The sequence below is a fragment of the Alexandromys fortis genome, unplaced genomic scaffold, assembly GCF_014885135.2.
Source record: "Alexandromys fortis isolate MF-2015 unplaced genomic scaffold, M_Fortis_MF-2015_v1.1 scaffold_82, whole genome shotgun sequence".
NCBI classification, from domain to species: Eukaryota; Metazoa; Chordata; class Mammalia; order Rodentia; family Cricetidae; genus Alexandromys; species Alexandromys fortis.
The window spans coordinates 2,251,710-2,266,394 of NW_026067963.1; the positions used below are offsets into that span (position 1 = coordinate 2,251,710).

Consider the following 14,685-nt stretch of genomic DNA (forward strand, 5'->3'; position numbering starts at 1 on the left):
GGAGAGGGCTGAAGGGAAGGGGAAAGGAAGGGAGGGGAGCAGAGAAAAATGTATAGTTCAATAAAATCAATACAAAATATGTTTTCCTTATAAAAGAAATACATATTTTATATTTATGTTGGAATTTAGCCGAACTGTTGTTTAGAGAGCTTCTGGAGACATGGATGAATTTCTCTGGGAAGTTTCTCCTGTTAGGTCTGTCATAAATCCATTTCTTGGACTGTCTGTCTCATTAGCTGCTTATCAGTCTTTCATTTTGTTCCCTTCATGCTGCAGGCAAGTGTACATTTCTTACACTTCTTCAGTTACAGCATCAATCAATAAGGTAATAAAATGATTTCAACCTAAATCATACAAATGCCTGCGATGTCTGAGCAGAAACAAGAATCTCCGTTAGACAAAGGCATCATTAAGTGATTAATTGAAATACACAATGCCGGATATAATTAAAATCCTGGAACTTCATTTTGAGTGCCCAGTAGGAAGACTGTGAAAGAAAAGATAGAAATAAAGCTGTCACTCGGTTCAGATCTCAATATTGTCTCAGATTTAAATGGCAGGGAACTGAGCTAAGCATGCAGGGGCAGAGCAGTACACAGGGACACCAGCATGGCTGCACTGGGATCTGTTGCATGTCTGATTCTGGTTCCCCACATACTAAGAATTTTTTTTTTCATTTTTATCTATTCTGTATTTACCCCCAAAATGATGTAATATATAAAAAGCAAGCATGTCAAAGTTATAGCCACATTAGCTAAGATTCAGGGTTGACATTTATAAAAATAGATTTTTATGGTAGGTGTTATGTCACCTTATTTCATTTTATTAGGTATGAAATAAATGCGTGGTCTACAAGAAATGCAAAGTATTTTCAATCATTCTGTATTTTATGGATTAGCCATATAGCACAAAAGCAGCTTCAGGGCTGAGGTCTAAGAATGCTTCACTTTACTGTGTGGGGGGCTTCCCTAGCTGTTTTGGTCTTTGTTTCTTGTGTTCATTCTGGGACATTTTTGGCTTTCCCTTTGCAATTGGTCTCTTTTGATCCGATCACGATTGTAGCATTTGATATTCTCTTGACTGTAAGCACAAACTACAGACTCCAAGTTCTCTTGGATACAACGTGCTATTCCTTCTGCTTCTGTGGAAGCTGGTGGAGGTGAGGCTTGGGGCTCTGTTCTAGAACAGTCCCTTCTGCAACTGTTTTCAGATCTCATCATTTGAAGGCAGCTCGCTCCTTATGTAAGTTCTCCCTCTTCTTCAGGTCACGAGCACTAACAAGCCTCCCGAATTCCTCTGTGAAACCAACAGCAACGTGATGAGGACAAGGGAGAAAGGGAGCCAACTTCCCACTCCCACCGGGACCACAAACCCTAAAGGACGCTTTACGAATACTTGGCTGGTAGAGGCTTCCATGCATCCATCTATGGGATTTTTCACAGCCGCCCTCTTCTTATATCTGTTTCCTAGACAAAGAAACTGAAACCCGGAGGCTTCACGGCTACCAAATGATGAGATTGGGACCTGAAGTCTAGCAGGCTGGCTCTGAGGTGTGGGCGTGGCATGTCATCAGCTGCTCCTGCAGCTGGGTCATGGGAATTCTGTACTAGAGCAAAGTCTCCACATCTCATTCCAGATGTTTCTGTTTCCTATAGCAGGGGTGGCAAAGGACCTAAGCATTACTGCTGTCAGTGTTGAAGTAGCTCCCATTCAGAGCTACGATGGTCAGCAAATGAAAAGAGAGGAAGAAAGGAAAGGAAAGGAACATGGCTGCTCCCAGGTTTCATCACCAAATGAATGGAAAAAAAAAATAAAAAGGAAAAGGAGCGTGAGGGCTCCTAGGTATGTTTAGGTTAAATGCAGGGCATTTCTAGAAAGTATGGCTGGTCCACGAGGGAGGATGAACCACGCGTGTTCTGAGGACATTCATTTCCATCCCCAAACCTCTGCATGTGAACAGATTGCCTGTGCACACGTGCCTGCTAACCCACCTCTGCCAGCCCTCTCCCTGCGACACAAAGGGGCGTCTGTTCAGACCACTCTGTCCTTGACTATGACCTTGGAACATAGCAAGAACTATTGCATTCAAGGAGAGTTAATGAAGATTAATTTGTCCTCATGGGAGGAGAGGCACTTAAAGAAATTAACAGCCATTTGGTCTTATGTGCTAAAAGGCTGGTAAGAGCTTTAGGTCACAGCTTTGTCCTGGTATGGATGTAACATGCAGATGATCGATTTTAAATGTCCTCTGTGCTCACATGATTTTAGGGTAATGTTCTTCAGGAAAAGTGCACGTCTGAAACCTGTTCTTACCCATACAGCAGAACCTTGGAAGACTACAAAAGGACCCTGAAAACTCTATTCCCATGACCCAGGAGAGAATGGACAATACCGACTGAGAACTTGGAAAAATATTCACAAAACAATCTCTCATAAAAACAGGAGACAAAACTTGGCATGCCATTTTTATACAATTGAAGACAAGGCGCTCAAACATCACTCCCAATGGTTTGGAGAGAAGGTGAAGTGATCTTCTAATTAAGACACACCTAGAAGCATGCCAGAACAATTCAGGCAGCTACACAACAGAAGCCCAGTGTTCTCTAGAGGGACTTCACCTGCTCGGGGTGGCAGGGTCCTTAGCTACTGAGGCAGTGACCCCAGAAGATGAATTCTTGCTAAGCAGCAGCTGCCTGGGTAGAAACCTGTGGGCACTCACAAAAGACCTATCTCCTTCCACAGCAAACAAAATGAACATCTTGGACAAGATTTCAAAACCAGGAAGATTCTAATTCCTTTTTGTCAAGAAGCAAGCAGATATTTTCTGCATAAAAGTGCCAGAAGTTTAAAGGTGTACTTTAAGTTACTTAAAAATATTTTGAGTTTCTACTGTGCCCATGTAACATTGTTAAAAATACGTATCTCATGATAGGGTTATTTCATAATGGTCAGATTATGTTAATATTATTCCAAACACTATTTAATTTGCATCTTTTGTACTTGGACTTAAGTTTTGGGGGAATATTTTTCCTGACAAATTGTCAAAGGGCCGTTTGTTAGGTGGTCTAAGAATTCCTGTAGAAAATGAACGAGCTAACAGTACACTAGGAGCAACTGTCCCTATGCTAACAAACATCCCAGGGGTGGGGGCGGGGTGGGTTCAACTACAGCCAATCAACTGAGCCTGCATCACAACCTTGGCCTTTTCTTTGCGTCACAATTATCTGACAGGTAAAAATTATTCTGACGGAACAGGACCGGGCTCTCACTGAATTGGTTAAACTTAATGAGCACAAAGCAAGACACATAAATTAACAAGGCAGAGAGGAAATAATCAAAAACGAATTAAATTAAGGTGAGGTGTTAAACAGAAATTTTGCTCTCGCACTGAATGGTCTTGTCTCATAATGTCATAAGGAATTATTCTGGATGCCGGGCATGTCAGGTCAGTGGCTGCACGTAGGGGTGTTCTACATTTTAGCTCTTAGTGTGGTTGGCATTCTCTGCTGCCTGTGCAGAGTGAACAGTCAAAATACAGCTTTCTCCACTTTCAACTCTGTGTGAACTGCTAAGTGAAAACGGGGACTTTTCTTGGAAATGTGGTCCCTGATGCCCAGCACACAGACCTCAGCTCTCGTACCTGCCCAGGAGCGGCTCACTGAACAGGCAGGTTCATCCTGCCACCTGGCCTGGGCACCATAGCAGGCAGATGGGTGGACCAGACACAAAGAGCAGCAAGCGTGGGGGCAGACTGCCCTGCCGATGACCAAAACATTCAAAAGGCTTCTTCTGCCTTTGAACTTCCCCTTCCTCCTGCTCTAGTACCAAGGTGGATTGGGTTGGTACATTTTCCCCCTCTTTTCTCTGCCTTTTTATGTTATATCTCCTCCTCTATGTTACATGAGACATAACTTTTATTTTGTTGAAAGGATTGGGGATAAACAGAGGCTGGCTGGGGGCAATTAACCCAAGGTTCTACATTCTGCAAGAGATGGTTTACTGACTTTGCCATGTAGGTGTCAGAGAAGATTTTAAACAGCGGTAAAAGATTGTTGTAATTCACACACACACACACACACACACACACACACACACACGACTAAATGTATGAAAGGAAATGAGATATTTCCCCCAAGAAGCTACTCTGGGATACATTAGTTTTGTAGAATAGATTGGGAAGGATACTAGTGTGTAATGAAGCTACTTCCTGTCAGGAAGGGGTGAACCCTAGCCCCGCCACTTTGTGTAACATAGGTTTCCTGTGCCCCCAATTTCCTCAGCTGACCTCTAGGACTGTGAGAATAAATGGAAGTGAGAAAAATCAGCTGCACTTGGGATAATGTCTGGTTTGGTCAACATCCTGTAAATGTCCTCATTTTTTATTATATCAGGCATTTTAATTTACAATCTAGACAGCAGTTTAAAAGTTGGTTAAGGTGTCATCTCAAATGAGTGCCTATCAGTAAAAAAAAAAAAAAAAATGAGGAAGCTCAGAAACCAAGAGCAAAGGGTCATGAGATGCGCCAAACACACAGATGAATTCACCCACACGACGGAAGCACTAACGGTACTAAAACTATAACCTCTCTGGTTATAGGAGTCTGTTTGGTAAGCAGAGAAGCAGGTAGGATTTCCCCCTACCATATATAATTTGCAACGTATTTACTTTTAAGATTCATTTATTACATGTATGCTTAAATTAAGAGGTGAAGGATGCAAATCAATTTCTCCAGCTAGGAAAAGATTTTACTTGTATTTATTTATGTGTATGTGTGTGGGTTCGTGCACGAGAAGGCAGTGCCCAACGAGACCAAGAGATGTTAGTTCCTCTGGAGCTGGAGTTCCAGGTGGCTTTGTCACCTGCCTGTTCTGGGTCCTGGGAACCAAACTCTGGCCCTCTGCAAGAGCAGCAAGCGTTCTTAATTACTGAGTCTCCTCTGCAGCCCTGACAAGCATTGTTTTCATTTTTGAATCCTTTGAAAAGTTTGTATCTGCTTGGTTTGATACAGTGTCTCACGATGTGATACTTGTTGACATGGAATGTGCTGTGCTGACCTGGCTAACCTGGACCGCACAGGCCTCTGCCCCCTGGATGCTGGGAGGAGGCAGTGTGCCACCATGCATGGCCCGATTTCTTCCGTTTTCACAAAAGGTCAGAAAGTGTTAAAAGTGGCAGAGTTGGAGGACAGAGCAGTAGCTGTCACGGGTTTGAGTGAGGATGGGGGGCGGGTTGGTGTGTGACGGAGGGTTGCCTTGCTGCTTAGTTCTTGAGAACTAAGTTTACCCTGGTCTGAAATCATAATCCTCCTGCCTCAGCCTCCTCATTGTTGGGGTCAGAGACCTCCACCTTTTCACCTGGCTTTGGAATAGTTTGTTATCTCGATTGTGGTGGTAGTTGTACGACTCTACGTATGTCAAAAACATGAAGTTAAAAAAGTCAGAAATGGTAACACTGCCATAAAAAATACCACTGCATAGCTGGCTTGTATTTTTTTTTTTAAGATTCACTTATTTATTATGTATATAGTGTTCTGCCTGCATGTATGCCTGCACACCAGAAGAGGGCACCACATCTCATTACAGATGGTTGTGAGCCACCATGTAGTTGCTGGGACTAACCCCCCTGAGCCATCTTTCCAGCCTCCCTGACTTGTGTTTTTAATCATAAGTACTTATACTTCCTTTTGGTGCCCAACTTAAAAAAAAAAAATCTCCAACCAGACCTCGCCACATGCTTTAGTTCTATAATCTAATCGTAAGTTTGTTTTGCTGTCATTTCTCTCCCAGCCTCCAGCTGTCCTCTCCAGCTCTCACTCGTTTGCTCTTTCCCTCCCCCCAAGAGGACGTCTCCGTGGCATTCGGCACTATGCAGGTGTCACTGTGGGAAGGTCTTAGCTGTGTACAGTGACCTCCCTTCTGACTGTCTCTGTGTCGTCAGTGGCTCTGCTGCTGACATGTGAATTCTCCAGGGTTGAGTATATCTGAGTTTATCAGACTTGCTCAGCTAACACAGCTAAAATGGAGGTGTTTTCATTCCCCTGCATAGATGAGAGTCGCTCTAGATTTTAAAAAGATTTTATTCAAGTGTATGTGTGCCGTGTGTGTGTGTGTGCCAGGGCCCTCAGACACCAGAGTGGGTACAGGTAAGCTACCTGGAGTGGGTGCTGGGGACTGAACATGGATCCTCTGCAAGAGCAGACCATGCTCCTTTTCTTTCTCTTCTTCATCCTCTTTCCCCGTCTTCCTCTTCTGATTCTCCTTTTTTATTCTAATTTTTGTGTTATCTGGAGCTCAGTAGTAGACCAGGGTGGTCTTGAACACACACCTGCTGAGTGCTGGGATTAAAGGAGTACACCACCACACCCAGCAGCAAGTGCTTGAAATTGCTGAGCCCCTTTCTCCAGGCCCACTCTTGGACGCTATAACCTTCATCACAGGGTCACCCCCACCGCTTCAAGCAGCAGCATCTGCTCAGGACAGTGCCGACTCTGGGGACACGGGAACTCACCTTTCACTTGCACAAAGTCCAGCTGGTGAATGGATTGCAGCAGGGGGCTGTTGTCCAGGCTCAGGTCAAAGTCCGTGGTCATCCTGGGGGTGAGCGTGCCTTTCCCCCACTGGTCCTCAGTCAAGTGGACTCGCCTGATGAGGGCGTCTGAAATCTAATCGCATCAAAGACCACAGCGTAAGAAACACAGCGTTACATTCAAACCCCAATGCTGCTCCTGGACTCTAAGCATTGCCACCGAACAGCAAGGACCTCAAGCTTCCTCCCATCTCAGGTGCTCGGTGAGAATGTCTGTGTCCTGACTAGGGTCGCCCACAGTTTCTGAAGCAAATCTGGACATTTTTTGTTGAGTTGGAAGGAGGCCACTGTAAATAATTAAGACCTTCATCCATGAGAAGATACGCCTAGAATACACCCATGCATTTATTACTGAGCTTCCAAATGCGGACAGCGCTGAAGAAAATGATACACTGGAAATCAATTTGTTCTATAGGATCAAAGGCTCCATCCACCCTTCCATACCAAGGTGTGGGCCGCCAGACAAGACTCGGGAATGAGGTATGCAAGCCAGAGGCCACTACACATCCTCTTCCATCCTAAGTGCGTCATCTTCATGGGACTCCCACTTGACTCCTTGGAAGGGACCTCTTCCCTTTCTTACACTCAGCCCCATCTGTTGCTCTTGGCCGTCTGCAGAACACCAACTGGAGGAGATCTAGATGCCCTAGTTTAGTTAAGCAGCTCCTTGTCGTTGGTACCAAAACGTAAGTAAACCCTAGCTTACACTATAGCACTTTATAATCGGAAGAAATGACAGGGTTACGCACAGGAACTAAAGCACACACCAGCCCATGCACTTCTCAGTCTTGTAGCATAGGGTGCCAGAGACTTCCAGGAAGTCAGCGTTCTCCAACAGGCTCTCCTACACTTAACTGAGTATACAGGGAGGTTCTGCTATTGAGGGACACATGCAAGCCAGGCTGCGGGACTGCGTGTCCTCCACTCAGTGCTGGGGCACATCTGAACCAGGAAGAAGACCTAGTAAACACTGACCTGCAGGAAGCCACTGGGATCATTCTCCTTAATCACCTCCAAGCAGTACTCCATGAGGCCCGTGGTCTGGCGCAGCTTCACCGTGCAGTGCGAGATCTGGTCCCGAACCACCTGAGGTTGGTGAGGAAACAGAGAGGTAGGTGAAGAATGGCAGAGGGTACAGCAGGGGGGCACCCTGGGACTTCGGACAACTCCCTTAAAGCAGAATCCAAGAGCATCCTGGAAGTGGATCTAAATGGATGACAATTCTTTGTGCCACTCCGCATGGACAATGGCTCTGGAGGATAGCTGGGTAGGGTCTTTATAGAACGAACAACGGGCTAACAAGGCTAACAACAGAACCCTTCAGGAAAGATTATGGAAGTCAGAATACTGACAAAGAACCCCGATGACTCTGCTGCATTAAGTCTTGCACTGGGCCCTGCAGACATTCTTCTCTGTGGAAGCTGACCCTCCCATGAGATCTAAAAATCTTTAAAATTTTTTATTAAAATTTTTGCATGTATATGCATACTTTCATGTGTGCACCTGTGCATATGGAGGTCACGGGCTGATGTCAGATGTCTTCCGTGACTACCCTCTACCTTATACATTGAGGCAGGATCTCTCAGAGATCAGCAACTCAAGACAGTCTAGCTAGCTTGCTCTAGGGAATCCCACTCTCTGCCTCCCAAGTTGCTACCATTAGAAGTCAACCACACACTCAGCCAGCAATTTTGTGGGTGTTGGGACCTGAACTCTGGACTTCACACTTGCACATCGAAGTACGTTACCCAGTAGGTCATTCCCTTAGCCCCAGTGATGAGTGTAGATTTCCTCGCTGGCCAAGTCTTTTCTGGGATCTTTACTTACTAGCTTTCTGGCCAGGCTTTTCTTCCCACTTTTTACTGTTCTGTATTTTGTTCTGGTGGTTTTCTTGAAGTTGGTTCCTAGGAAGCGAGGCTAGTCTTTTCTTCTTCTTCTTTGAGTTACACATTTTTGGACTTCAGTGCCGGTGCCCCAGAGAAGCATTTGGCACTGTGTTTTGCGCTGGCAGGAGTCAAGTCCCTTTGGGTAATGTGCTAGTCACAGGAGTGACACAAAAGGTCCTGGGTGAACGTCCCCCCCCCCCACACACACACCCTGCTTTCTGTTTTCATCTGCACTGGAGCCTAACCCAGTTCCCACGGGACAGTGGATTGGTTTGGAGTCCATGATTCCAGGGAACACTTTGAGAATTTGTCAGAAGGGTGGTGGTCTCTGCAGTATAACGGATACCTATTGATCATCTGGACAGTTTTATTTGGATAAGTGGCAAAAGTAATGAGGGCTATGCCTTGGGTCAAGACATGACACCAGCCTTTTTCAGTAACAGAGAGCCACCCAGGAGAGTGTGTATACACACAGGCGGAAACTGTTCTGACAGCGCTCCAACCCTACTAACGATAGGCCAGCTGCTTCCTTCCTCCAGCCCACGTGGCATAGCCCACAGCGAGGTTTGGTGCTATTGAAAGGTCTTCACTCTTGCCAACTTTGAACAAGATTAAGTCCCCACTCCTGACTTCCATCACCTCTCCATTTTCCATGCGTCTCTAATTTTTTTTCTCTCTATTCTTCCGAATAGCTTTAAATCACACTCCCCTCATGGAGGCCTAAGGCACATAAACTTTCTAGATTCAAACCTGCAGGATTTGCTCGCCATTGCTTTCTGTGCTTGATGGGGAAGTTTCTATGTGCACCCAGCAACTGATGACGCTCTGAACGGCCTCCTGGGAGTTACAGGTGACTAGCTCTGGTTTCATTTCTTTGATTAAACAGAGAATTCTTCTCCCCCCCCCCCCAGTAGAATAACATGTACCGTTTTATTCTTTAAAGAATAATGCATTCTCCAAACCATGGAGAAACCTAATTAAGGACTACGCTGTATATCACCTTTCTCCCAGAGTTCCAGGCAAATGTTTCCTCCCTATCGCCAGTCCCACACGCTATAGGAAAAGTTTGAATTTGCAGCGGTTTTTACAAAGACAAGTCTGTAGCTCCGAGTTTTTATTTAAGAGAAGAATCATTTAATTCTATTAAGCAAGGAAAACACTCACCCGTTTTAAGGGGAGCATGGGATTTTAACAGCAGAGCTGCGAGTTTTCTATTCTAAAGTGTGAATGCCACCAGCGTTCTTATGGATAAACACTGAGTGGCGCATGCGTAACTTGGTGTTGGTGCATAGAAGACTGTATCCTAGCACAGAGGGGTTAATGGAGGAAGAAGCCCAAGCCCCGGGAAGAGAAGAATCTGATGGCATTATGTCCATGCAGGAGAACACATACCATGGGTGGTAGCTGCATCAGACAGCTACAACATGGAGCTTTGGTGCAGAGCTGCAGAGGGTGAGTCTCTCATCTCCATGGAGAGAGCCAGGTGCCTTCTATCTAGAAGGAAGCTCACTCCTATCTGGGCAAAGGGCAACAAAGGCAACCCAAGATTGCCCTTCACTGGCATTTGCCGGAGTGGGCTGGGATATTAAAAAATGTGTTCCATGTTTGTGGAGGGGCCCTGGCTGTGTGGGCATCCTCATGATTCTGTGGGGATCCTGGGGATTCTACCTACATAGACCTTTTCAGCATTATTCATCTAAGGTGGGAAGCAGAGGACCAACGAACTTGCCCAGTGACACTCTGGAAGGAATTCTGCATTAGCAGCAGGTTGACATCAGTGACACTTGTGACCGCATTATTAGCGTTGACCCCTCTCGACTTGAGCATATCAAGCCTTTGAATTGTTCCAGGTGCTTAGTTTTTACACAGACCTCATCCTGGCGTCCGGCCTAATTCCTGCATTTCCTTTATTCCATGGCCACACTGGGCTGGTGCTTTGCTGCTATGCATCGCCTTGCCTTGCTGACCGTGCCTGTACCTAATTACTAAGCACTTCCTTGTGAGTGTGATTGTATTTCTCTTCCTTCTCCCATTCCATAATCAAAGCATCCTCTGCCTGCTGGGAAACAATGGGAAGACAGACTGATTTAGCAGTTTTATAAGATAACAGTACACATGGTGGAGGCTTTCCTGCATAGGGGCGTGGCCATATAACAAACCCTTTTTTAAAGAATAATGGGAACAAACAAATACCATGATGGAAATACTGGAATTTCTCCAGAAGGAAGCATGCTACATATAACCATGGTGGACATATGGAGGCCCTTCAGGAATACTGAGTTCTATAACCCAGTAAGTTTTCTCTTTAATGCCTTGCTGCGTAGTGCTTTGGTATGTCAGGTTCACCAACTACACAAGCACATTAAAGATTAGATTCTCCCCCCCCCCCAATAATTGTGAACAACCATGTTGATTTCTTCCAAGGGATCTTACTGTTGGAAGGTAACAAGAAGATACATATCAGCATGTACTATTGAACTTGGATGGTTCTAAAATGCCAGAGGGAGAGAGAGAACATATTTAAGTTGCTTTTAGAATGAATTCAAGTTTTGAAAGTATTTTAGTAAAATCAACTCCCAGGTAGTACTTTAAACTTCTCCAAAAAAGGAAAAATATTTTATTTTTTGTAAAATAAAAAATTCTAGATCTCATTAATGGCATATTTAATGTTGTCATAGATTCCCTGTGAGCGTGTCAGGAACAGTGGGGACAGTTTGGGAGCCTTACTGAGAAGGGCAGGACCCGGGAAGGATGGCAACTTAGCATCTGGCTTCCTCTGTTGGTCATCAGGACATTGCCCAACTAATTCCACACATGAACTAGAAATATTTCTTGGAGTTCACAGAGAGTTCTCGCTCATGTTTTTCTGCATGTGCTTCAGTTGACCACTTCCTGAAAACAGATAAAAGCGCCTTACACTTTTCCAAACCACAGGATGGCGCTAACTTTAGTTCACATTTCAAACCACAGGATGGCGCTAACTTCAGTTCACATTTCAAACCACAGGATGGCGCTAACTTCAGTTCACATTTCAAATGGGCCCCAAGTATGGCTGCACCTGCCCATCTCTCACCCAAGCCTTTCTGCTTTTCGATTTTCATAAAACATTTTAAATAGCTCAGTGAAATTGGTAAAATATCTCATAGAATGATCAGTTATGACCACGGGCACTAAAAAAAAAAAAAATCCCATGTGTTCAAAGAGAATAACAGTGTGTGGTTAATTTTGTCTGTGAACAGTGTGTACGTAAAATGGTTCTTAGGAGCACTTCTTCAGTATGATGAATGAGATCATAATTCCATTTATTCTTTCAGTAACAGAGGCACAAGCTGAAACTTGGGCACTGAGCTAAATCCTTTCCAGTGTTCCATACTGAACACAGCCTTAAGCGCTTCAGTGTCTCATACGGAGTACTTACAGAGTACTCAGAATTCTCTTATTGAGTACTGTAATACATGATGTGCCATAACCCATGAGGGGAGGACAGTACACTTTCTAGCTGAACTCTAGCTCACGCACAGAGAAAAGAAACTGAGCCACAGAATTCCCCAAAGTTAGGGACACGGTGACAAGTGTGACTTCTCACCCAATCTGGTCCATAACAACAGAATCTAGGCTTTTCCCCACCCAACTCCACCTTGTCTCACTAGAACCCTTTCATCTCTTCAGGCTGGCAGTGCTCTCAGAGAAGGGCATGAGCAGTGCTAAGACCCGGAAATACACACTGGCTTCCCAGCATCCTGTGCCTTTTGAATCGCACACACGCTCACACATACACAGAGTGCACACATGCATGCTTGCATTCATGCACTCACACACACATGCACGCATGTGCACACACACACACACACACACACACATCACCTCTTTGTCAGCCAAGAAGAGCCCTTGGATACGGATGAACATGAGATTACCGCCACACAAACAACAAAGAAGGAAGTGCTGTGCTCGGTGAGGTTGTCCTTACATGGCCAGCCTTTCCTCACGAGTCTCAGCATCGACAAAAACAACAAGAAAGGGAACAGGCAAGGACAAAAGAAGAGCTGTGGAGGCTGGTGTCAGTAGCTATGGCAGCAGTGGCACTGGTGGCCATCTTTAGAAGTGGCAACAGATACAATTGGCTGAAAATGACAGAGATGAATTGTAGAGACAGCAGACAGAACAGCTTTGCCGCTGAGGGCAACCATCGGCCACCTGTCCCTTTTCATCGTCCTCCAAAGTCTGAGCAGGGTGAAATGAGGGCATCGGTGTCCTCTGCCCAGTAGCCCCGTGGCATCTGTGTGGCCTGCAGCACAGCCCTCCTTGACACGTGCTGTCATGGGGAAGATGAGGACAGCAGGCAGCAGGAGGGTATGGAGGCCCCGGGGTGTGGTAGATACCATTCCTGGGCATCTACACAACCTAAGCATCAACTCAATGCACAGGCCATGAGTGATATTCTCATCCTATCCTGCAGAGACGGCACCAGGTAAGGGGCATGGGGGCCTGCAATGTCCTCTGCTATTTGCCCTCATGACGTGGATTAATGACACTGTCCCAACCCTTGACTCCCTCTTCCGTAGAGGTTGCTGGCCTCTGTTCCTCCCACACAGCGTGGCTATTGTCACCTCTGCAGTGACTACACAGCATCACACACCACTCACTGTGCTTGCTGCTGTGGTGCCAGAGTTTGCGATGTCTGATAAAAAGAGACTCCATTGAGGAAAAGGTGAACTTTTACAGCGAGGTACTGAACCACTGGCCCTGGTTCTCAGCAGGGCAACTCAGCTGTCCAGCCCATACTCCAAAGGCAGCCATGCCTTTGGTCTACTCATCTCTATGTGGGTTGGATGGCATTTTGAAGCAAGGTCTAGAGATGCAGGCTGAGGGCACAGCTATTGTAACAGGAAGGCCACTTGTTTGTCCCAGCTGCCCAGAACCGAAATAATCACATAGAAACTGTATTAATTAAATCACTGCTTGGCCCATTAGCTCTAGCTTCTTATTGGCTAATTCTTACATTTTAATTTAACCCATTTCTATTAATCTGCACATCACCACGAGGTCATGGCTTACCAACTAAAGTTCCAGCACGTCTGACTCTGGCGGCTCCATGGTGTCTTAGTCTTTGACTCCGTCCTTCTTCCTCCCAGCATTCAGTTCTGTCTTCCCTGCCTACCTAAGCTCTGCCCTATCAACAGGCCAAGGCAGTTCCTTTATTAACCAATGAAAGCAACACATAGACAGAAGGACCTTCTACACCAAGCTAATCTACAAGCTGAGGCAGAAGGGTCACAGGTTCAAAGCCAGCCCAGGCAATTCAACAAGACTGTATCTCAAAATTTTAAAAGGAGGGAGTGTTGGTAGTGTAGATCAGTGGTAGAGTGCTTGCTTAGTGTACAAGGGCTTAAATTCAGTCCTTAATAACACACACACACACACACAAAATCCCCCAAAATGCACAGGATATTCTGAGGATTGCTATAAAAGTAGATTTCTGAATTCTATAGGAAGGCTATGGTGACAGTAATATCAGAGTGGGAATGGCAACAGAAATTCTCCATCAGTCTTGAGGACTGGCAAGATCACCATCATCTTTCCCTGGCGACTTTTCTCCTACAGGAAGGAATGCAGTGATCGTTAACACACACCTCCTACAGAGTAGGCAGCTAAGATGCCAGCTCTCCCACAAGGTGCTCTGTGACTATTAGAGTTGTCAGTGGCTTTGTCCTTACAGGGTCTATGGTACTGACCAGTTCTTTCCCAGAAGCCTGCTGTTCTGTTGATGGAAGTTTCTTTCCTACTCAGTCTCACAGCCATTCAGAACCAAATAAACGCACAGAGGCTTACATTGATTATAAACTGCTTGGCCTATTGTTCAGGCTTATTACTAACTATCTCTTACAACTTAAATTAACCCATAATTCTTATCTATGTTTAGCCATGTGGCTTGGTACTCAGGAAGACATTCTCATCTGGCTTCCTCTGCATCTGGCTGGTGACTGCGTCTCTGCCTTTCCTCTTCTCAGAATTCTCCTAGTCTGGTCACTCCACCTATACTTCCTGCCTGGCTACTGGTCAATCAGCATTTTACTAAACTAATACGAGTGACAAATCTTTGCAGTATACAAGAGCATTCTCCCACAGCACTGTTTACTTCCATGATTAACGCTCACTGCATCCATGAGGTCAAGGCTCATCCTGAGTCACTGCTGTGTCACCCCCTCCTGTGTA

The 14,685-nt window shown here is 45.4% G+C and overlaps 1 protein-coding gene across 8 annotated transcripts in view; it reads right to left on the reverse strand.

Moving 5' to 3' along the window:
* Positions 1–14,685, reverse strand: part of Trim9 (tripartite motif containing 9) — a 102,675-nt gene that overhangs the window by 31,659 nt on the left and 56,331 nt on the right. For all 8 annotated transcript variants that reach the window (XM_050153703.1, XM_050153701.1, XM_050153708.1 and 5 more), the window contains exons 4-5: positions 7,562–7,672; positions 6,509–6,662 (exon numbers count right to left, since the gene is read on the reverse strand). In XM_050153703.1, the coding sequence (XP_050009660.1) occupies positions 6,509–6,662; positions 7,562–7,672 (265 nt within the window). The remainder of the gene's footprint in view (positions 1–6,508; positions 6,663–7,561; positions 7,673–14,685) is intronic.